A 24,836-nucleotide genomic window follows, 5' to 3' on the forward strand; every position below is an offset into this window, starting at 1 on the left:
TTGGTAAACAGTAATTCACTGTAATTCAGAATCACTCACTCCACAGCTATTAAATCGTTGCCAAATGCATCACAATTTTCAAAGCCAACATTTTTTGAGAACCTTCTCAAACGTGACAGAACTACAACTGAGCGATTGGCCATTGTTTCAGTATCAAAAATACAAATATCTCATATGATCTATACCGGTAAATCCGGATTGTTTAGTCTTTCAGAAGATCTTTAAGATGTATGGGGATATTTGCTAATATACAATATTATTGATTCTTAATAACTCTTACAATTAGATAATTAACAAACAAACTTGACATTAAAAAAAAATAATTATTATAATATTAAAAATGATGGTTTCGCTTTTGGGGATTGTGTTTAGCATGTGAAATTTGTTGAACCCTAAGAAGTGTAATTTTCAATGAAAAGCTCTTTAAATGAATTGGGTGAGTGTATAGTTTCAAAGGTGATTAGACAGAGAGTTCATCATATTGCACTGTCTGAGAATTACATGAGTCATGACGTAGTGCCTTGTTTGTCGTAATACCTGCCAAGGTGTGGCCGCTGACATGCATATGCCCTACAGGTAGAAGATCTCACTGCTTTTGAGAAACACATAAGATTATGGCAGAAAATGATTTGGAAAAGTATCTCTACAAATCATAAGAGATAAAAAAAAAACAGAGACGAATCCTTATAAATGATCACAGACAAGAAAAGACACATAGGAAGTAAGCCTCAGTGCTCACAGTGGGGAGAACATATTATTTTATATTATATAATTTTGTTGTATATTGAATTTAAAATATTTTTAACATTACTGACACCCTTTCCCAGCAAATGCATGTACTGAGTGTATTGATGTTTTGACAATATTGTATGCAAAAAATAATTAGCGCTGATACAAATACTTTGCACTTTGAAATTTACATTATATATATATATATATGGAACTAATCGTTTTATAAATAAATATAGGCTATATATAGCGTTCAACTTTTATTATTCTTTTATTGTATATTGAAATTGATATCTTATGCATGTTTTAAAACTTGTGTGTGTGTTGCATATTACGCCATGACGATGAGCAACTAAAGCAATCAGATGTCCATTTGAAGTGTTTTTGGAGCGTGTTTATCGTGTCAAAGAGAGAGAGTGCGGGGGTGTGGGTTTGGGTGTGGTGCGGGACTCCTATAGTATCGGGGGCGGAGCTCTGGAGGAGACTTTGCCCTCTCCCCAACGCACATTGTTCACCCTCATCTGAATGCGAGAGAAAGTGTAGCACTCCCAGGAACTCTGTGCGGTGGGAAAACTAAGACTTTTGGATCGCTGTCAGCAGCAGTGTTTTGAGGTAAACTCAAATCTCATTTTATATTCTAAAGCAATCAGATGTCCATTTGAAGTGTTTTTGGAGTGTGTTTATCGTGTCAAAGATAGAGAGTGCGGGGGTGTGGGTTTGGGTGTGGTGCGGGACTCCTACAGTATCGGGGGCGGAGCTCTGGAGGAGACTTTGCCCTCTGCCCTCTCCCCAACGCACATTGTTCACCCTCATCTGAATGCGAGAGAAAGTGTAGCACTCCCAGGAACTCTGTGCGGTGGGAAAACTAAGACTTTTGGATCGCTGTCAGCAGCAGTGTTTTGAGGTAAACTCAAATCTCATTTTATATTTTGTATATTTAATAAAGAAGACGCTTGTGTTTTTGTGCCTTCGTAGCTGGTTAAACTTTGTCTGTTTTTTATCCAGTCTATAAGATCGACCGTATAAAGCAGCCACTGATTCGTAGTTGGATCTCTTGGGAAAGTGAGCTGGGCTGTCGGTGTTGGTTTACCTACCTGTGCGATACTCGCTCTCACTTCCGTGTGTCCGGTTACAGCTGATCCGAACTTTAAATGCATTTATTTCGTTACATGCTCGCTATTTAATCGTACACAGCATAGTTGATATAAACATTCAGCTGTAAGTTAGGCTGGTGTGTTTATTACCCATCAAAGAAACACAAGCAAAACCCCCGCACATTCGCAAATGTCAACTGTTGGCATTAAACATACATAATAGGCTACAGTGTTGCCAACTAATTTTCAGGGGAAGTTGCTAAAGGAAGGTCAATTTGTTGCTAAAAGTTGCTAAATGATGTTGTGATGTCATTACACGATGACATCATTACGTAATTATGACGCAAAATTGTCACTACATCAAATCTCAGCAAAAAAATATTTTATATGTTAATGTAGATTTGCTTGTATAATATTAAAATATAAATAACTGTATTTTTAATACAATATTGAATTATTGAACACTTACACATTTTTTAACAATTAGGGCTTACAATTTAAGTTTTTTTTATTAGCTAGTAAACTAGGGCACAATCTACTATGTTAATATGAAGGAATTTTCCGTATTGATTTTTCACAGGTTTTTTACCTGCATTTTAAATTCCGCATTGTATTTTGTGTTTTCGGGTTACAATGAAGAATGGATAATGTCCTGGAAAATTACTAGTACCTTTTCCATTTTTCTAGATATTTTTCTTACAGTGTACTACTAAGGGTTGCAATGCTAAATTTAGCAACAAAATTGCTAAGTTGGCAACACTGATAGGCTAATGATAGGCCTACTCGCAATCTTAATAAACACAATCACAAATAAATAATAAGTTAATCATTAAGGCCTACATACGATAGACTTGGAGGAATAATTCATACAGTGGTTAAAATTCTGTTATTAACTCAACCTCATATTCAAAACCTGTAGGACCTTTTTCTTATGTGCAATACAAAGGGAGATGACGATCTCAGTTACTGTTCGTTTTCATTGTATTAAAAAATAAAATAAAAAGTACTTAAAGACTGAGGCTGTCAGCAGTGTGTGAAGATCAGGGTGGAAGGTGGAGGGTCAACTTTTTAAAATAATTTCTCCAAATAATTTTCTTTTCTCAATCGCTTCGTCTTTCATTGGTCTTTTGGCGCCTGTAAGCTAAAGACATTTTAAACAAAATACTTTTTAGGTGTAAATCTGTGATAACTTGATAAATAATGACAGTACATACATTTTGACGAGCTGTTTTCCTCATGCAAAGACGATTTCTGTTCGAGTGCGTTTAGCATTTAGAGTAGACTTCTAGTCTAACTTTTGTGTTTACTGAAACAATTTGTGAGCATATTGTTAAAACTTAGTTTAAGTATACATATTGTCCAACACTTTTTAAAGGACATAAATGATGAAAGATTTTGGGAGAACTATCAGAGATATTCATCTTTCTCTAATGAGATTTTGTATTTAATTATTTTGTGATATTATACAAAGTATAAACTAAAACAGTTGATTATTGATGTGTACTGTTGACATATAACCACTGGTTTTGAACCAAAAAAAGGGCATGTTTTGAATGCTGGTCTGTTGCCACACCTGTGCCACCTTGCAGGTTGTTTGGTGAATAGTGAATTTAAACTAAAGTGTGTTAAAGAGCCTGATGAAGTCAAATGTAAAGAAATTTCTAAAGAAAAAACTAGTTAATCTAACGTATCTAAATCATAAGTTATTCATGCCTCTGTCTTTTACATTGTTAGTCAGGGTCTTGCGTGAGTGAGTGCATGTGTCTGGGTGCCCTGTTGAAAAAAGCAGCATATGCTGGTTAGGTATGTTTTGACGCTGGGATGCTGGTTTAAGCTGGTCCTTTGCTGGTTCTTTTGCTGGTTTATGCTGGTCCTTTGCTGGTTTAAACTGGTCCTTTGCTGGTTTATGTTGGTCCTTTTGCTGGTTTATGCTGGTCATATGCTGGCAAAGCACCAGCATAAACCAGCAAAAGAACCAGCAAAGGACCAGCTTAAACCAGCATCCCAGCGTCAAAACATACCTAACCAGCATATGCTGTTTTTTTCAACAGGGTGGGGCTGTACCATGCTTTATTGAAAAGCTGACTTATCTTCAGTGCTTTCATTCTGAGAGATAAGATACAATCAGATTTTTCTCGTAATTAAGTTTCTACTTAAGTAATTTTAAGTGCTTACAAAGTGTCAAAGAAATAACGTTTAAACTGCCTCAGAGGAAATAATGTTCCTTATGATACGCCCTTTCCTGTTTGTCTGGTTAGCAAGGAAGCAAAAAGCCATGTCCTCTGTGAGTGGTTTATCTCTTAAAGAAGCAACTAAATTCAGCAGAATTTAATGGCATGGATTTAGCGAGCCGTTTTGGGCCAATTGAATTTCATTTGGATTTTGAATGGCATCAACATGTCCTGCAGGCACTCAGTAAGAGGATGATTGTGAGACAAGAACAAGTTTTTTTCTCACTTACAGAATTTGAAATAAATACAGACAGACGAAGGACCATATAGTCTATTTATATATTTTTACGGAGCAGTGGTAGTAGATATTAACACGGACAGCATGTGGCATTTGCTCTTTGTGGGAATTCCTGAGTTGTGCACATTAGTTGTGCAGTCAGAGGCCAGCTGGTTGCTTTACCGACTGACTGGCGTTGGTTTTAGGATGAGATTTACAGCATTTGGGCTCACACATAGCCATTAATCTCCCTACAGGCACAAATCCCTGATACTGTCCTACATTAGGACAGCAAGGGGCAGCTTGATCCCCTCTTCATAAATACACTTTCAGAGGGGGCAAAGGAGATTACCCATAAGCACAATTTGCTCAGGATGTGTGTTTGCTTGTATTTTACAGTTTTGTTAGATCAATTAGCATCTTTATTACTCTCTTTCTACCGCTCTACCTTTCTGTATAATTCATGTCTACAGCATTTTATGGCTGTAGTCCCAGCATATGCGTCACAGAGTGTACCTTTACACACTCTCTCTATATCTTTAATCCCTAATGTGCAATGTATCTTTAATGAATGTGGAGTGAGATCCGTAGCTATATGAAATCTGTGGTGAATGACCAGCTGGCTGAGATGGATAAGATGGTCTGATTGTTTCACAATCTCTACAGGGTCAAGCTAATTGTTCTTAAGGAATTTTTGAGGTTAATTGTGTTATAAACCTGAATCTCGCTGTAGAGGGCCATTCACACCAAGGTCGATAACGATAATGATAACTATAGAGTGCTGCAGTGATGATTAAAAAAACATTTTCACTGAAGGTTTGACTAATTAGAGTTTGCAAGAGCGAAATTATAAACACAATAGGACTGTAAAAGTGTACTAGTTAGTAGGTAAGTTTAGTGTGGTGACAATTAATGTCACTTGGTGACAACCTCTGTAGTCCCATTTAGCCACTTGTTAGCATTAGCAACCGCCTTTTTATAAAATTGTGAGTGGGGTATTATTGATGTATTTTATATCGTAGAATAAAACGTGATTTCCCCCCCATTGATTTCAGGACAATGGACTGGAAGTGCTAAAATGCTATGTTTTGTCCAACAAAAATATATCTTGCCCCTGCAGGACTCTATAAAGTTATAATCATCATTTCATTGAATGAAAATAGGGACATCCAAAACACAACTATATGACGACACAGAGGAACAATATTGTTTGAACATTTTTTTTCCAGCTGACAAACAATAAAAACATTGACAGCCAATCAGAATCTGTCCGAATTTAAAGAGCTGGAGCATTTAAAGTGGCAGAGAACAACACTGGAGCCTGTGTTTCTAATAAACAGAATATTATCATGCATTGGTATAGACACTAGAGTTATCTTTATTGTTATATTTCTTGGTGTGAATCTGTCTTAATACTCTGCTTGCTATATTGAGTAGCAATGGAATGTATCGTAGAATAAAACGTGATTCCCCCCCATTGATTTCAGGACAATGGACTGGAAGTGCTAAAATGCTAACTTGTTTCCATGTTTTGTCCAACAAAAATATATCCTGCCCCTGCAGGACTCTATAAAGTTATAATCATCATTTCATTGAATGAAAATAGGGACATCCAAAACACAACTATATGACGACACAGAGGAACAATATTGTTTGAACATTTTTTTTCCAGCTGACAAACAATAAAAACATTGACAGCCAATCAGAATCTGTCCGAATTTAAAGAGCTGGAGCATTTAAAGTGGCAGAGAACAACACTGGAGCCTGTGTTTCTAATAAACAGAATATTATCATGCATTGGTATAGACACTAGAGTTATCTTTATTGTTATATTTCTTGGTGTGAATCTGTCTTAATACTCTGCTTGCTATATTGAGTAGCAATGGAATGACTCGGGTATTATTCTCAATTATTAATTACCTCTCCAAGACCTTTTTGCGCACTGATATCTTTTCCATACTCTGTGCGGTCAGCTCAGCTCTCATGAAATTTTAACAAAGCTCTCCTCAGATGTCAGTTAACACTCGACACCAGCACAGACCTACTGAATTAACACTGAGGAGTCACAAAGGAGTGTAGTAGGCCCTCTATCCCCTCCCCTTTGTTTTTATATTGAGGAGTCAAATTCCGCTCAATATAAAATTAACCTCAGACCCTCATAGCCTGACAGACAGAATGAGAAAAGTGAGTTTAACACTGCATAACATGAATAATTGAATGTTCCTGTGCCGGTAGCTTGTAGAGGGAAGTTGCAAACCCTACACTCTAAAAAATGCTGGGTTAAATACAACCCAGCGGTCGGGTTAAATGTTTAACCCAACCTTCTGGGTAGTAACCCAACCGCTGGGTCAAAACAACCCAATTGCTGGGTTTGTCCCTATTTTACCCAGCACTGGGTTCTATTTAACCCAGCAGTTTTTAGAGTGTAGAAGGGAAGTTCAAAATGTGTAAATTAAGTGTGATTTGATCAGTTTAAAAGCTTTTGGGTGATGTTCTGGGTGTGATATATAAAAAAAATAACGTTATACGTTTCTGTCTAAAGACCACTGTTCCTGTAAAGGAGAGAGCTGCTTTGCTCAACATGAGTCAAAAGCTGTGGGAGGTTCCGGGCATGTATCATCAAGACAGAACATCTCCACTCCTTAAATCAGGGCTAGGGAGGTGTAGTGTAACCAGGGAGAGGTGGAGAAAGGGGCCGTTCAGGGAATTTTCGCACACCAGAGAGACAATCTTAGGCTAATAAATAATCATTCTAAAAGGGCCTCTGTTTAATTCTGTTTGGTAGCGAAGAACATTCCCATAGTCCTTCGTAATAGTGTATTTGTTCTCATCTGACCCCTATAAGTTGAAATAACCTGTATGAAAGATGCAACAACCTTTTCAAGCCCAAAACTCTAGAGTTTAGTAGATAACCGTATTGTACCAGCAAGTCACAATACCTAAAGGGTTAAGGATATTATAATTATATCATAATAATTAAGGATAAACCACTATTAAAATTCAGGCTGATATGGAAAAGCTGATTAAGTATCATAGTTTATTTTCATTTTATGGTCAAAAAATAAATGGCTGACAATTAGTTAAAATCTTGATTAAAATCTATTTTCATGTACTGTTTTGTCTAAATACATTTTCATGAAAAAAAAATGCTTGTTAACGAAAATCAATCATTTTAAATGCTACAAGTAAACGTGCATCACAACATTATAATGTAGAGTATGAAACATGATTATTCATTTAGTGATTTGATAAATATACTATGTACAGTCTTTTTAAATTGTTATTGTTTTTGCATTTGCATTTGTAATTTTTACACATATATATATATATATATGTATGTATGTATGTATGTATGTATGTGTGTATGTTCTGGCTGATAAGTTAATTTCTGGCTGCAAGTGAATTTGCATCAGAACATAATGTACAGTATAAAAATTTATATTAATTTTAAGATTTGATAATAAACATAATAAATTAATAAATTGTAAAAAAAAAAAAAAAAAAAGCTTTTAGTGAGTGCCAAATTTGTAATTTTTTACCAATATATATAATTTACAAATATATCTATTGCACACACATTGTATATGTATATTTCATGTAGACGAAATTTGATGTCTTTAATTGTGCATTTTTTGCATGTCGATAATTCAGAAATTTTTAAAAATCTAATATTAGCCAGTAGCCAGTATGTTAGTTACATTGTGCATCTCTCTATATATTGTTTCTGTTTCTTTTCTAGTTCAAGCCTAGTTATACTCTGACTCTTCATAAAGTAGTAGCCTTCTTCTCCCATCAAACATTAACCAGGTTGTCTTCCTGAGTCAAACTTGCTCCAGAATACTGTAGTATTCCTCCAAATCTTTTCAGATTTATGCACAACCAGCAAGGTTTCCCCAGGACATCTCAGACTAGGGCTGGACGATATGGCCAAAATTTATATCACGATATATTTCTTAATTTCGGTCGGTACGATATCATTCCGATATCGATATGAACACTATTTATAGGATAGAGAATATGAAAAGTGCTCTGAGTTGCTGCAGAAAAAAAAGAGCAACAACGAAAACATGCTGCTAGAGACGGGCTTATTGAAAATGCAAACTGATTGTCTGCCAGCAGGAGGCGTATTGAGAGCGGTAGAACTTGTGGTTTCTCCAGTAATGGCTGTAATCAAAGCAGCTCCGCTCATGAACGCTTCTTTATCAGATAAAATTAAAATGTCATCGAAACTTTTCTGAAGACAGTCGGTTCCCTTCAGAGATACATTCATATAAAAGACCCGCGCCACGTTTTGATTTTGAAACGTGCAGTGCTAATGTTTATTCAACGAAGTCAAACGCCACAAATAAATCAATGCATGGGAAACACTGGTAATGTATATCGAAATATCGGAAATGTGTTTAAAAATCATATCACCGTTATTGAAAAGAATTATATCGCGATACATATTGATATTGAATTATTGTCCAGCCCTATCTCAGACCAATGAAATATTCAACAACTGTCACTTTGGCTCAGTTGTGCTCTACAAACTCATGCATGCCTATGACGAAGTAGCTTTCCTCCTTTCTGAGGAAGAAATTGCACAATGGTCTAAAATGACGACATATATGAGAATCACAGATACCTGGATGAATTGGCTTTCTTCTATTTATAATGATGCGTTTCAAAAACCAGGAGGGGTTGAAACTTGTTGTTGAAACTTAGTCCTCAGAATGCTGGTAAAATGTCAGAAACTCTGTCTCAGATAATGCCCCACTTACCGTTAATGCCTTTGCTAATGACTCAGACGAGAAGCGTCTTACAATAACATGAATTGTTACTGATAGTCCATCAAGCCACAGGCAGTCACACAGCTGCCCACATTCAGTCAAGTGCTGCATTTAGAAGGAATTACCTCTTTCATCTCAACTGGCTTGAAACAGAAGAGGGATTATGGGATAGTGGACATCTTGAATATTTACATGATACTGGAAATTAGATGTACTCACTGCTCCTGTCGCATATCTCTTAATCTACCACGTCGAACTGGATGGAGACACAAGCATGCAGCGAGCAGACAGATAGTGTTTGCTAATGCCCTTTCTCTTCCTGTCTGTGTTAATCTAAGCACTTATTGCAAGTAACACACGACCAAATGCTCACCATTTAGCTTTTAAACCATGTAAGTTGAATAGTATGGAGCATCTGCAGCATCGTTGTAGCTTCATGCATTGTTGCATTAAGAATGATTTACACCCAACAACCAACTAGTTAGTCTAGACCTTTTAGTTTTGAAATCTTAGCCACACTACTTTGATTAGCATGCTAATGCTAATTTACTCTCCTCATGCCCCTAACAATGCATTTTTTGGTCCTTATGACCAGTTAATGTGCAGTTATGGATATTTCTGATATGCTTATTTGTTGTTATTAATCATTTAATCATTTTCTTTTCTAGACCTGCATGTCATTTAATGGTGCTAATGGGTTAGCTTGAGGCTGAAATATCACAACCTGTTCATACATGCCTGGATATCTCACTGTGGTGTTACACATCAATTGCTTCAAGATGAGTTTACCTACTGCTGCGAAATAATCATGATTATGTATTTATCTCATAATTAACTTTTGAGATGTGCATTCTACTGCAGTGCTGTGCAACATGAGCTGAATATGTATACTTTTTTTTAGGGATGCACAGTATCGGTATCGGGCCCGATACTGGTCTTCTGTACTCGTACTCGTACTCGTTAAAATGCCCCGATACCAAACACCGATACCACACAGCATGTGATAAGCGCCATATTCAGACAAAGAAACACCGACAACAGAACAACAGACAGCAGAAAGGAGTTAAGGATGTCTACTACGAAGTGAATATAACGTTAAACATTTTAACATATTAACGCCTGTATAGCTGATGTGCGCGAGCTGATAAACAAAGCACGCTGAGTAGATTGAACGCGCGGCGGCGCAGATGCGCGAGCTTGTCGAGTGAATATATCTTTCTCACAGACATCACTGGAAAGTTTGTAGTTCGGTCGGATACGTCAAAAACAAGTAAGTAAAACAATGCACAAGTTACTAAACGATAGGGAGTCGGGCGAGTACTGGAAAAAGTGGTATCAGTGCATCCCTACTTTTTTTTTGTGTCCATTGGCCAGTTTAAAGTTTAAAGTCCGATTTTAAAGTCAGATAAATGGGTACAGAGGCAATTTTAATGCATTTGGAGTCAGAACAATTTTCTGCAGGGGTCCGTTTTATCGATAGGTAATTTCAAATATATTTATGTATGTATTTCATGATACATTGCATTAGCAAAGCTAGCCTATATATTATTCTGTGGTAAATTTCTGTTGTAGGATGAACGAAAACTGAAAATAGTCCTCTCTGATAGCTATCCATTATTCTGAGGGTGTGCAGCTGTAGTCAGAAATGTACATTATAACTCGCCGGGTTCATTTTGACCTCCTATGTATGATAACTGTGTAATTGGATGTGCTGGTTGATGGAGCTGTATTTTGAGAGGCCTGTGTGTGCATTTGTCTGGGGTTAAAGAAACCCGCGAGCCCGAGTCAGTGCAGACCACCTGCTCGCCCACTTGCTGTCTCCAGCGGAAGCAAGCTGAGCATCTGGGGAGATCTCAAACACAGCAGGCTCTTAGCAGTATGGGCTCAGCTGGTAGCTGACAGGTCACAAAGTCATTAACAGTGTGTGTGTGGTTGTGTGTCTTCTACTGTGTGGGTGGCTTTAGATTTCATACTACTGAATTAAAGCTATGAGGCATAGCAACTGTATAATCTCTGGAGACTGACTCTAAAACCAAAATGGCTGCTTTCTGGCAGTAATTCAGATGTAAATGTGGTAATGGCTCATTATGGTCACTGTAAAAATAAAGCCTGACTGCAAACTGAGTATACTGTGATTATGATGAACAGTATATTCATAGAAGAAGCAAAATAATGAAGACAACTCTTTTTATTGTTTCAAAAACGATAATTAAACTAAAACCTGATTATCAACCGTGAGTATGACTGTTCTTAGAAATGAACTCTTAGAAAGTTCTTTGTATTCATGTTGGTTTCATATGATTTTAAAAAACTTTTCACACAAGTTTCTACAAATAAGTTTTTATTTAATGACTCTAAAAATGTCATGTGGTGTAACCATCAAGTAAAAATTATAAATGTTCCATACCACTTAAATACATGAAAGTTTGAAATTGAAATTTTAGGAGACTTATTGATCACTCTATGATGTAATTTCCTTTTTTATGCTTTTTTTCCCCCCTGCATGTTGGTTGCACCACATGAAATCCGTTAGATTTGGTGAATAAAACATTTTAAAACTTTTTTTAAAGTATTTTTTTTAAGAAATAAGGATAAAAGATTGTGTCAAAAGAATTTCATTCTTTTATAATTTAGAAATATTTTTTAAATATTTATTTATAAATGTATATAATTTAAACTTTTTTTGTTCATGATGATATTAAGACAGTTATATCACACCCAGATGTTTTTTAAGTAAAAATGAATAATATAAAAATGTATTTTTGTAGCACCTCTACAATAAAAAGTATTACAATAAGCACCAACAACTTCACATGCACAAGTAAAAATACCTTAGTTAATAAAAGATTGAAATCCACTTTATAATGACAATAAAAGAAGATAAAATCAATATGCATAAAATGCATGTATAAAATGCATTGCATGTATGAATTGCATTTTATTGAATTTTTGAATGCATTAATAGAAATTAGTGTCATGGCATTGACACACATTCTGCGACCCTACTGAAAAGCTTCACATATCTTAAAAGAGGTTGTCTCAGAGTAGAAGACCACACACACCTGAGTCATATCAGGGGCACTCCCTGTCTGTCCTGAGGGCAGGGTAGATTGAGAGAGAGATTATGGCGACTGTACTGTTAGTCCTCAGTATTGTTCTATGAATGAGCACCATCAGCACATCTGATTCTGACATTCTTTAGCCGTCAGGTCATGTGAGAGCGTGAGAGACGCACGGAAATGTGAGTGATTTTGTGTACATAATTTAAAACTGATACAGTAGGGTTCTGCAAACAAGAAGTTCATATTGAGTAACGTGTGTTTCTAGATTCTGAATTTGGCCAGTTTTTTTATTCCAAAAGAAGCCAGAGCATCAAGATTTGTGTGTCACACACACTAAAAAATATGGTTTTTGAAGTTGTAAATAAAGATTATTGACATATGTTTTAGATGAAAATATTATTTAAGTTTATCTACTTAAAAATTTCTCATTTAATTCAATATGTTATACTTGCCATTTCTTTGCGATTATTTGTTAAATTTACTAGCAATTCCTGAGTGAAAATTGTTTCTACAACATTTTTTTCTTTCAGTGAAGACTGCAACAAGATACTGGCCACTCACAAATTAACTGTTGTATAATCAGATTCTTTACCTAACATATTGAAAATTATGGAACATAAATCATTAATTATATATTGTACCATCATTTTTAATGTGGATACAAGATATATTGGTAATATATTTGTCATTGGTCAATATTGGATGGTTAATTTTACATTAATTATTTTGTCATCATCCAGTGCTCACTTAATGTTAAACTTTAAAACATGAAAAGTGTTTTTAAAACAGTGTTATTTAATCTTTAGCAAATCGCAAAATTACATGGTTCTTTTTCATACTGTATTGCAGAATGTTGTGATGCCAAATTTACTAGCATTTAAAGCTATTTACGGTATTCTGATGTGCAGTGCTTCCATTTATATTCAATTTATTTATTATTAGAATTTTTTTCATTTTGAAGGAGAATTGATTCATAATTCATCATGGTCAAAATACACCAGATCCAGTGTTCACGTGGTCACTGTTGGGCATGGTTTTGTAAATATGTGTCAGTACATGACAGAAAGTCATTGAGAGGGTGTGTATAAAAAATAGTGGGTGGGAGACTAGAGTACTGTAGCACAGTAAGCACACCGTGGACTGGTGTCGAATGTCACACCTGGATTAGAGTTTTGGGAATCAGCTCTGGGATGTGTCATATCCACAATCCGCTCTGATTCCTCACAGTATGAGTCAAACACATCGCAGTCTCAGAAGCTGACAGAGGTGCTGGGTCCGTTAGGCAGGGACAGTAGGTGGAGCGGGTGGGGGTGGGTGATAATTCTGAAGGGCGTGTGACATTCGTTGCTCGCTTTTCTCAGTGTGAAATCGAATGCACGCATTGCACAGTAATAAACTTTTACTCATTAACTAATCTTTATCCCAGCTGTATGTGAAGTCCAAAGTAGAGGCAACAAGTACACACCTCAGGTCAGCAGTAAATCGATGGTTCATCAATCATTTCCCCTCATACACTAGTTATTTTATTAGATATTGTTTTTCTTTATTTAACAATGTTAACTTACAATAGTGAACGATGTCTTCCCTTTTTGATGGTTGTTAGCTGGTTACTATGCATTTGCTAAGGCATTTTCAGTGGACTTTAGCATTGCTAGCTTGCTGTTTGGGTGTTCTGGGTGGTTGCTATGTTTTTGCTGTGGCATTCTGATTGGCTTTTAGGATTGCTGTGTGGTTGTTAGGGTGTACTGGGTGTTGATATGCCATTACTATGGTTACTGTTGTGTTCTAGGTGTTTGTTAGGTTGTTACTGTGCACTTGTTAAAGTATTTTGAGTATTCTGGGTATGTTGGGACTGAATATACCTTGTTGAGTCAAGTCCTAGTCATTAAATCTTTCCCCGCCATTGACGGAATTGTCCGGCTTACGTTTTTTTCACTGTCATACGGTAGGGGGCGCTATTACACATCTTCTGAGAGAGTAATGAATCTCTGGATCAAAGTGACCACGCATGTAAACAGATGCATATGTAAAATAATGTGATCATCAAAAATTAAACGGCATATAAATCAAAACTGCCTAGCGTCACCGAATGAAATGCCGCCCCAGGAAATGGTGTAGGACTATGCAAGTTTTTAGGGGTTGATGGAAACGATCTACTCCATCTATGTTTTGATCATCGTTCTGAATCCAATCCGGACATAGTCTTTGACACAAACGTGTTTTTTTTTATTCAGCTCTTTGTTCAAAACGATGCTTTTTTTTTACGAAACTTTACCACATTCAAGTGTTAATAAAAAAAGAATGCATGCAGCTATGGACCTTATGTAGCTCTGCCCGAATGAACGGTCAAACGAATTTACGAATGAACCGCTCATTTTAAAATCTTCCTGACATTTGTTATGATATCTACTTCGCACATTACAATGCTCATGAAAACTTTCGTTAACTCTACAATAAGTAAATCCACTTCACCAGCTAATTACTCTTCAACAGCAGGGTTCCTACGCGGATTGGAAAAGTATGGAAAAAAGTATTTTTATAGTATATAGTATAGTAAAGTATATAATACATCGTGTACACTCACTAAACAAAGAGTGACAGAGCAGAGCCAATTCATAAAAGATCAATATTTAAAAGCACACGTCCAGTTTTGTGTGAGTGAAGGAAATCCGCTTGGGAGGGAAGAGATTCATGAGCCAATTCATAAAAGAACAATATTTAAAAGCACACGTCCAGTTTTGTGTGAGTGAAGGAAATCCGCTTGGGAGTGGAGAGATTCGTCCTCGCGCACATGGATCGCGTGCCTACACATGCCAGGATCCGCCACTGCCAGATGCAGTTAGAAATTTACTAAAAATAAGCCTATCGCAAGACATCTGGTAGGGGGGGCACCTGGGGTGGCCAGCCAAATTTCAGGGGGGGCCGGTGCCACCCCAGGCCACCACGTAGACACGCCCCTGGTCAAGAGCCCACCTCTGGTCTTAGATATGCCTCATGTTCTTTCAGGTGTAAATCTCTAAGATTTTTCATGTAGTGCTATATGGGTGTGTCCTTGTAATTGTGTGATTGACCTCACCCTTTAAAACACCTCTTGTGTCTTCATGCAAGTATGCACTAGTAAAACTCACTAACTGTAATTGTTTGGACCGCGACCAAAATCAGTAAGGTGTAAAGCTGATCTTGAACGATATCTCACCTAATCTGTTATAATCTGCTGTTTTATTGCTTTTTTTGTTGTTTAAATTGCAGTACAGTGTATGGACGTACCAAAGTGGGTGTGTAAATATGATTCTTTAGCTCACTAGACTGGGAGCTTGAGAAAACACCCACACCCAGTGTTCACACAGACACTTGCTATCGTTCACCTGCAGGGCTGGCAGGAGTCGCAGCGTGTTGCGTTTTATGCATTTTGACAGGTTTTTGACTTGGTTACACCCAGCTAGGTGTGTCCTGATGCCATTGCCATAGTGAAGGGAGTTAAACTCGCAGGACCTTTATATGCGAAACCTGAAGAACAACTAGCTGAATAAATAATTCTAAACTCTAAAGAACCATTTCAGTAATGTGTATAGTAACACACGAAAAGACTATTTGTGTCAGCATGAGGCATATTTTGGCACGAATAAACAACCACAGGTTTTGCAAACCAACAGACATCTGCTTAGTATTGCTGTTGTGCAGTTTATTTTGCTAAAAATCTCTGTTCTTAGTGGCAGCGCAGCCACACACACCACATATGTGCGTGTGTTCACCCTCTCTTCGAGTGTCGACATGCAAGGCATCCAAAATATGTTCAGTCTGTTCTCATGATGTTCTGTAAAGTACAGCACATGTCTAAAATGTAACTTTCATTTCATGACACGATTGTTTGTCTGGCTGTGGTCAGGCATTCCTGCTGGTTGGGGAATGTCTACCCTCTGATCACGTGCATTTTGAAAAGTTTATTGGAATGAATCCATCAAACCACTTCACTGTGCATTTAGGTGCTTGGTTAATTCATACTAATGTTTTATAATTAATTTGTGGCATTACTCGCACAAAGACTTTGCTGGTGCTCTTTGGCTGCTCTAATCAACCAATCAGGTTGTTATGTCCTGAGGCCTGTCTTTGATCAGCCCCACCTCTTTTGGGAATATAACCAGAATAGAACAGCTGTCATGAGTGCTGGGATGTTCGGATCAGATCTTATTTGCTCATTGGAAACAAAAAAAAATAAAATGTGTTTGTGCTTTTGTTTTTCTTCATACACACATACATATATATTTACTTTTGGATAGAAACTTTAAAATATATTGTCACCAAAATTCAATTTTTGGTAAAACCACCACTATATATATTTATTTTTATTTTTATTTTTTTATTTTATTTTTTTTTAATGTTGGAACATACATTTAAGCATTTTTATCCACTTTTTAGACACGTAGACTTTATCATAGTTAAATAAATATATAATAATAAATATATAATTACATGTATTTTTAACGCTGGGCATAAAGTTAGGCTTTTTATCAACTTAATTGGAAAATAATTAACTTTATTACGTATATAATAAATGTATTTATTTATTGGTAAAAATTTATGTGGGATTAATAGACTATCAAAATCATTTTTAGTTGATCATCGAGTATGTTGATCTGTCTTCTCTGGGGCATTGGTCATCTCTTGGTCATTTTATGCATTTAGAGCTATTCATTCATGAAAAGACCATGTGCAAATGCCCTTCAAGAAGCTTTCTAGATCTGATCAAACTACCTCAGTAGGTTGTTTGAGGTGCATACAAGACCTGACTCGATCAAGAGTAAATGCGTCTATTTTTATTTTTTTTTTAACTCCTCCCAAGCTGATATTTGCATATAACACAGGAATAGTAGATCTGATGATTTATGTCTGTTTTATGGGTGCACATTTATGTGGCCAAGTGTTAATGGAATGTTTATATTAAATCGGATAGCAGTCTGTTCAATGAAAATGCAAATCTCCTCTTCTCTTCTGGAGTTCAAAGGTTTTGGTTAGACACAGTCAGAATGTGCTATAAAAAGAGCAAGATAAATGGAAGATGTACTGTAGATTACCTGAAGGAGGGGAAGAGAGAAATAATTGATAATGTATGAAGAGGAGTTCAAGTGAAAGTAAATCGACACTACAAGGTGCAGATAAATGTGAAAGGAGAAAAAGTTATGGCAGCCAAATACATTTGGTCTGTTCTTGCTTATTTTGAGAACAAGGTTTTATTATTGCTTTGCTTTAAGTTATGAATGGATTTTAAGAAACAATACTGCTTCAATATTGAGCTGTTGTCTGAAATGGACAGTGTAGTTGTGTGTTTAAGTGTGTGAGAGCTGGAGAAAGGGGAGGGGTTTGGTGTGTAGGGGTGTGTAAATGTTGACACGCAGAGCCGGTTTTGTGAGGTTGTTGTGCTTTCAATCAAGCATTATATCACACGCCTTGTTTGAGACGCCAAGGGTTTTTCATCTTGTTGATCAAGAACAGATTGCAGCAGGACTTAAAAATTACATTTTTAACAAGCTTTGGCTGCTGTTTTGCACAAATACGTTTTAATATTTCTGATTAATATATATGATCGTTTTGTTGTTTTGCAGGTTTTACCTTTGGACTGTTTGGTTTGAGTCCAGGAGGCCAAAATGGAAATACACTGTAAGTACTTGCAATTGTTACAACAGGGTTCGACACTGCCAGATGGCCCGGGGCCAGCGTGAAAGACGCTCGGGACAGTTGACGAGTGTGTCGCTGGCCTGATCGGGCCACTGCTGCGTCGTCACGAAAGTTTATCATTTGCACATGTTTTTAAGCCTTTCAAAAAAAAAATATATATATATATTTGAAAGCATTCTAGCAAGACGCGAAAGACAACACTCCATTCAGTACTCATGCGCTGTGTTCAGTGTACAGTGTGTATTCTTGCACTTGAACAGACAAATACATACAAAAGTAGGTCAATATACCCGTCTAGGCAAGTAACTTTCTAGCTTTATCAATGATTAATCGATATTTAAATTCTACAGTGGAGCACAGATGCACCCGTCGACTGGCCATTTTTTGTTTTATTTCAGCCGATCTCTGTTCCCGCCTTGCACACAATCTACATTGTCATTTTCCAAAATGACATTTGTGAGGAAATATTACAAATGTGTAAGAGGCCAGAGACGCTGAAGACGAACGCAAAAAGAGGAGAAAATACTGTAGAAGACAGAAAAAAGTCACTGTGCATGATGCACGAAATATTGGAAGAAAAACCTAAATACTGAATTGAGGGTTTATATTAATGTGTTTCTGAGGGGACCTGACAGTCTTCAGAAAAGTTTACATGGCGTTTTCTTTTCATTTGCCTCTCTATAATGCATTTAATATAGTGTTAATAAGTGCAGCGCTGCTTTGTTTACAGCGGTAACCAAGGAAAAGCTGTATCACTGCTGTTCCATAAGCGCCACCTGCTGTCAGAGAGTGAATCTGTCTCATTCAGCCTGTTTTTCGTAAAGCATCATTTCATTTGTGTCTTTGTTCTGTATATTCAGTTGTGCTATTGCTTGTAATTTGTTCATTTGTTCTTATTTACTGACTGTTCACTTGTCTTTAACATTTTTTTTACTTTATATTTGTTAGGCTAGTAGTTTTTGCTCTGGTATCGAAATTGGAATCGGGAATTGTATAATTTAATTGGTATCTACAATTTTGGTGTCATATAAGCTTATTTATTAGAATAAAAGATAACATGGATCAAAAACAATGATAACAGCAACTATTTAATTTTTTTATGCCAGGGCCAGTGAAAATATTGGTAGGGCAAGTAAAAATGTGAACCACTGGTCCGACTGGGCCAATAGAAAAAATCCTTAGCGTTGAGCCCTGTACAATATTAGTCTGTACAATGCACATAATCCAATTAACATTTTCATATCATGAATGATAACCACTAAATGGCAAAGAGTAAAAGTTATTTATATTTACTATTTTATGTAAAATAGAAAATTAAATAAATAATACTAAAAGCTTAATCTTTAAATGCTATAAGTGAATTAGGCATCACAACATTATAATGGATATTCATTTTGACATTTGAGGTTGATTTAATGTATAATTTAATTTATTTTAATGTCTTTATTTATATATTAATGATTTAAAGATGAACTTTGAGTGTTAGTTGATGGGAAAAAAGTGTGTGAAAAAACAAGGGAAAAGAGCCTGCACAGCTAAATATCTAATATCCAGTATCGACCGATACTGATACAAATCTCTAATATTTTCTGATAATTGATATAGTAGTAATACATTGGGCATCCCTAATAAAATTCCCAATCAGTTTAATAGTTCTTTCAAACGAAAGGAAAGGAGTTTTCTGCTTTGTAATTCATGTTTATTAGCTTTGAGGCCATCTCTCTACTGATTTCCATGTTTCATGATGCTTTGTGTGATTGTAAGAGTAATTTCAGTGGGTGTTTTATATGGTTTTGATGCAAATAGATCAACTCAAACTCTTGTTGTGTATGTGTGTATCAGTGGCAGAGGCCCCAGGCGCGGTGAAGGTCACAGAATGGCAACAGTCGTATTACGGGACAGATTCAGGCATCCAGTCAGGAGCCACTACAGTTCGCTCAGATAAAGATGGAACCGAGTACAGCACCAAGAAGTTCAGCTACTCCACCACATTCACAGAGAACCCTGCAGGTGAAGAACATATCATATACTAGGGCTGCACGATAATGGTTAAACGGTTCATCAGGATTATTTCGATCAAAAATATGATCACGATTATTAAGCACGATTGTTATCATTTAACATTTTTACATTTCATCAGAATTATTGCACTTTCACATAAGCAAGAGAACAAGATGTAGTCACAGTAAACAGTGCAAAGAATCGCATGAAAGAACACAGACTGGCTCTATTACACTTTTATTTAAGCAGAATATCTCAGTAGAGATTTCTAAACTCTGACTTAAATGTTTGCCGGTGTTTTCAGTTCATCAGCACTTTTTCCGTAATGTAGAGAGAGCGTGTGCACATGGTTGCCAGTTTGGGAAGATTCAGTAAACCACTGGGCAGAAAATGTATCGATTTAAGAAAAAAGCTCTGATTGGAGGATTTGAAATCTGGCAACTGCAACCATGAAAGCTTGTTTGAAAGTTTAGTTTATAATTCTCTATGTGTCACTCTCTCCTATAGACGTGGAGTCTCAGTATAATATGACTCGTGCCCAGCGTGTGAGGGCGGCCATGTTTCCTGAGACAGTGATGGAGGGAACGGCCATCCTTTCCACACAGATGGATCCGTCCCAGCAGACCAATGTACAGAAGCTGGCCGAACCGTCTCAGCAGCTCAAAGCCGCCATCATTCATCTCATCAACTACCAGGACGACGCCGAACTCGCCACACGCGCCATTCCAGAGCTCACCAAACTCCTCAACGACGACGACCAGGTACCTCGCTGCTCGTATTAAACATTCAGTCTCTGCTTTTTATAAAAATCACCAAAAAACACACAAGCACAGTAGCGTCATGTCCTGACCTTTGAACCCTCTCTCTTGACTTCAGGTCGTGGTGAATAAGGCAGCTATGATCGTGAACCAGCTGACCCACAAGGAGGCGTCCCGTCGGGCTCTGATGCAGTCCCCGCAGATGGTGGCCGCTGTTGTGAGAGCCATGCAGAACACGTCCGACATGGAGACGACCCGCGCCACAGCCAGCATCCTGCACAACCTTTCGCACCAGCGCGAGGGGCTGCTCGCCATCTTTAAATCAGGAGGCATTCCAGCTCTGGTGCGCATGCTGAGGTGAGAGAGTCATACTGAAGTAAAGGATGAGTTCACCTGAAAATTTGATTATTGTTGTGATTTATTCACCCTCATGTCATTTGAACAGCATAATTATGTCAAAATATGATTTATAAAACTTCCATATTTCGTATATGTTTCACCCTAAACTGATGCTATATTAATTAATGCATTTATTGCACATAACAGATTTCCCTTATTTGATTGCACGCATTCCATTGCAGATGGGTGATTCAGGGTTTTATTTACATTATTTGGAACATAGATATTCCTAATTATTAGGAAATTACTCCAGCACTTGATTTAAAATTGGATGGTGGTTTATGTTTCAGTAAGCTGCAAAAAGCAGTTAAAAAGTCATAAATTAGTGTGTGCTAAATTCTTTAAGATATTCTGCCTAAGACTTCCTTTTGTATTTCATTGATGAAATAAAAAAGGAAACCTAATTTGAACAACATAATGGGTAAACTATTATTTAAAAAATGAAAATAAAAACTTCATTCATAAAACTTGTATGTCGTATTTGTGTCACCTTAAATTAAAGCTATTTTAATTTATGAATTTATTGCACATAACAACAGATTTCTCTCATTTGATTGGACACATTTCATTGCAAATGTGTGATTCAATGTTTTATTTACATTATTTGGAACATAGATATTTCTAAATTACTAGAAAGTAGATGGTGATTTAATTTATTCTTCGATACGCTGCAAAAAAACATTTATAAAGTTGTACAAAAAAAAAAAAAAGATGATGAAATAAAGTACTTCTTAGTTGGAACAACTTCTGACAAAAAATGTTCTTTTTTTTTGATAAACTCTTACTTAAAAAATAAATAAATAAAAACACTTAATTAATAAAGATTGTATTTTTTTTGTAAATAAAAATAATGTTTTATTTACAATAGTATTCATTTTTTAAGAAATCACTCCAGCAGTTGATCTGAACTATCCAACCCATTTCTTTTGTAGTTCTCCGATGGATTCAGTTCTTTTCTATGCCATCACCACCCTGCACAACCTGCTTCTGCATCAGGAGGGAGCCAAGATGGCGGTGCGTCTGGCTGATGGTCTGCAGAGGATGGTTCCCCTGCTGAAAAAAAGCAACCCCAAGTTCCTGGCCATCACCACAGACTGCCTACAGCTGCTTTCCTATGGCAACCAGGAGAGCAAGGTGTTTATTTCATTATTTAAAAAAATAATACAAATAAATGTATTAGTTTTTGAAGTTCTGTTTCTCGTGTTCTTGTTCTTTGTTAAGGATTGTAGAGTTTTTATTAAAGTTTGATGGTGTGTCGTGATAACATCTGTCTGATTGTCTCCCAGCTGATTATCCTGGCTAACGGTGGCCATGAGGGTCTAGTGAGTATCATGAGGACTTACAACTATGAGAAGCTGCTCTGGACCACTAGCCGTGTGCTCAAAGTGCTCTCTGTCTGTCCTAGTAACAAACCTGCTATTGTGGATGCTGGTAAGTCAAATTAGAACCCCTCTTCTAAATATTGCTAAGGCAGCCATCACACTTTTAATTATACTAATCCACTATGGACATCAATGATAGATGTTTTATCAAATTCTGGACGTGCAAGTGGCAGGTGTTCAATAAAACAATAAAAAAAATTAATTATTTCAACAACAGTCGTGTGTTTATGTGAATGATTGCTGTTTTGAAACATTGATTTTGACATCTGAAATAAAGACACTATCTCTCCAATGAAATTGCATACAGTTTTTTATGTTTATGAAATTTCTTTTAAAAATAAATCTATATAGTTTTTTATTAAATTTCAGTACATTTTTTTTGGTACATCAAGTTAAACTAAATTGAAATGAGAAATATTGCTTTGGCATCCAAGTGAAATAAACTATATAGAGATTTTTTTGTTTTATTCGTTTTTTTTTCTCAGTTAATGTTTATTTTATTAAAAGTAAGGAAAATCTTTCTTTATAGTTTTAGTTAACTAAAATAACACTGCCACTCACAAATGTATCTAAAATGTTCTCTCTCAGGTGGAATGCAAGCTCTTGGTAAGCATCTGAACGGCTCTAGTCAACGTCTGAATCAAAACTGCCTGTGGACCTTGAGAAACTTGTCAGACGCTGCAACCAAACAGGTCAATATCTAACATCTAACACCATCTAACTGTCTTTCACACACCCAAGTGGGCCTTCTTTTAAGTAATGTAGATTTATTCTAAATTAACATGCTGAAAAAAATAAGGCAAAAAAATAAAGATGGACTGAATTTTGCCTACTTTGTCCTTCACTAAATTCTGTTTGTGTTAAAGGGCACATCGTATGCCCATTTTCCACAAGTTGGTATGATTCTTTAGGGTCTTCTTGAAATGTCTGCAAAATACCTTGGTTAAAATTCCTCAATAGTCTTGTAAAAAAAACACCCCTTTTACCTTGTCAAAAACAGCTCTGTTCACAGCGACCTGTTTCGGTGCATGTCTCTTTAAATGCTAATGAGCTCTGCTCACCCCGCCCCTCTCTAGACAAGCAATCTAATGAGCTCTGCTCACCCCGCCCCTCTCTTCTGTTTTTTGTGTATTCGGTTGCGCATCACCATCAAAAGCAAAAACTGCCTCCTCAGTGGCTCTGATGTCGGGAGAAAATGAAGACTCTTATGTTCACTTTTACGTCCAGCTACAAAACACCTGCATTGTTTACAAAGCCAGAGAGACAGCTGCTCGAGCGCTGAGTAAACGGCAGATAACGTGCAACTGGCTGAGGGCAGAAATATGCTAATATGGAACAGTCCGTCAGTGGTCGTGGGCGGGGCCTGAGCAATATGACGTAATACTGCTTAGAAAATCAAAACGGCTTGATAATTGAGACTGTTTAGGTTTTTTGGGGAATTTTGCATCCGATGTCCCTTTTAAAAGTACAACGTGATTGAATCGTCAGGACTCATGAAGTTTCAGTGAATTGTGGTTTATTCATTTAATGTAACGTATCAACCCTCCCAGTTTATTTTAATTAAAAAATATATATATATAAAAACGACCCATATTTTCATGATTACAACAGAAACACCGGAAATTATTTGTATGTATAATATGTTTTGGTGCCAACACATGCTCACTCTCTCACCCCCTGCAGGACGGAATGGAAAATCTGCTCCAAGTGCTGGTCGGCCTGCTGTCCTCTGATGACATCAACATGCTGACCTGTGCCACGGGCATCCTGTCCAACCTCACCTGCAACAACACACGCAACAAAACACAGGTGACCCAGAGTAATGGTGTGGAGGCTCTGATTCATTCCATCCTGAGGGCCGGTTCAAAACAGGATGTGATCGAGCCAGCTGTCTGTGCCCTGCGCCACCTCACCAGCCGGCACCCGGAGGCTGAGTCTGCACAGAATGCCATACGAATGCATTACGGCATCCCCGCTATTGTCAAATTGCTCAATCAGCCCTACTACTGGCCAGTCGTTAAGGTAAGTGAAAGAAAAACAGAAAACTGGCAAATTAATACCTTAGTGAGAAAAATGTTTCCTTTTTTTAAATCTTTAAAAAAAAAAAAGAAAATACATATTGATCAAATCAATTAAAGGTACACTAATCAATTTTTTTTATTTGATTTTGTTTTATTTTACTATTTTGTAACAGTGCCGTTGCTTAAATTTACAGGGCCCAGAACAATATTTTATAAGTAGTCTCTGTCTCAATGCGTAGTTTATACCATAGAGGGCCTTACTGGGCCTCCTGTTGTGCAGTATAACCATGTTTTGCTGACCCCACGTTTCTCGTCATCGCAGGCTGTGGTTGGTCTGATCCGTAACCTGGCGCTGTGTCCAGCCAATCAGGCTCCTTTGAGAGACGCTGAAGCCATTCCCAAACTGGTCACTTTGCTTTCGAAAGCTCATCAGGATGCACAGAAACACGGTTCATCTGCTCAACAAACATACCAGGTATGAATTCCTCACCCGTCGC

At 36.9% G+C, this 24,836-nt stretch overlaps 1 protein-coding gene across 2 annotated transcripts; it reads left to right on the forward strand.

Annotated features, from left to right (window-relative positions):
• The first annotated feature begins 1,214 nt into the window (after positions 1-1,214).
• Positions 1,215-24,836, forward strand: LOC107674533 (junction plakoglobin-like). 2 transcript variants are annotated; one of them, XM_016468521.1, is made up of 10 exons: positions 1,215-1,341; positions 17,706-17,760; positions 19,621-19,788; positions 20,287-20,540; positions 20,656-20,894; positions 21,869-22,070; positions 22,223-22,367; positions 22,907-23,010; positions 24,002-24,340; positions 24,662-24,836. In XM_016468521.1, exons 2-10 carry the CDS (start codon positions 17,748-17,750, stop codon positions 24,818-24,820), a joined length of 1,623 nt encoding a protein of 540 aa, XP_016324007.1. In that variant the 5' UTR covers positions 1,215-1,341; positions 17,706-17,747; the 3' UTR covers positions 24,821-24,836. The 2 variants fall into 2 exon arrangements, with proteins under 2 accessions (XP_016324007.1, XP_016324006.1); XM_016468520.1 differs by lacking the exon at positions 1,215-1,341 and adding an exon at positions 1,519-1,633.

The sequence above is a fragment of the Sinocyclocheilus anshuiensis genome, unplaced genomic scaffold (assembly GCF_001515605.1).
Source record: "Sinocyclocheilus anshuiensis isolate Anshui unplaced genomic scaffold, SAMN03320099.WGS_v1.1 scaffold572, whole genome shotgun sequence".
In the NCBI taxonomy this organism is placed as follows: Eukaryota; Metazoa; Chordata; class Actinopteri; order Cypriniformes; family Cyprinidae; genus Sinocyclocheilus; species Sinocyclocheilus anshuiensis.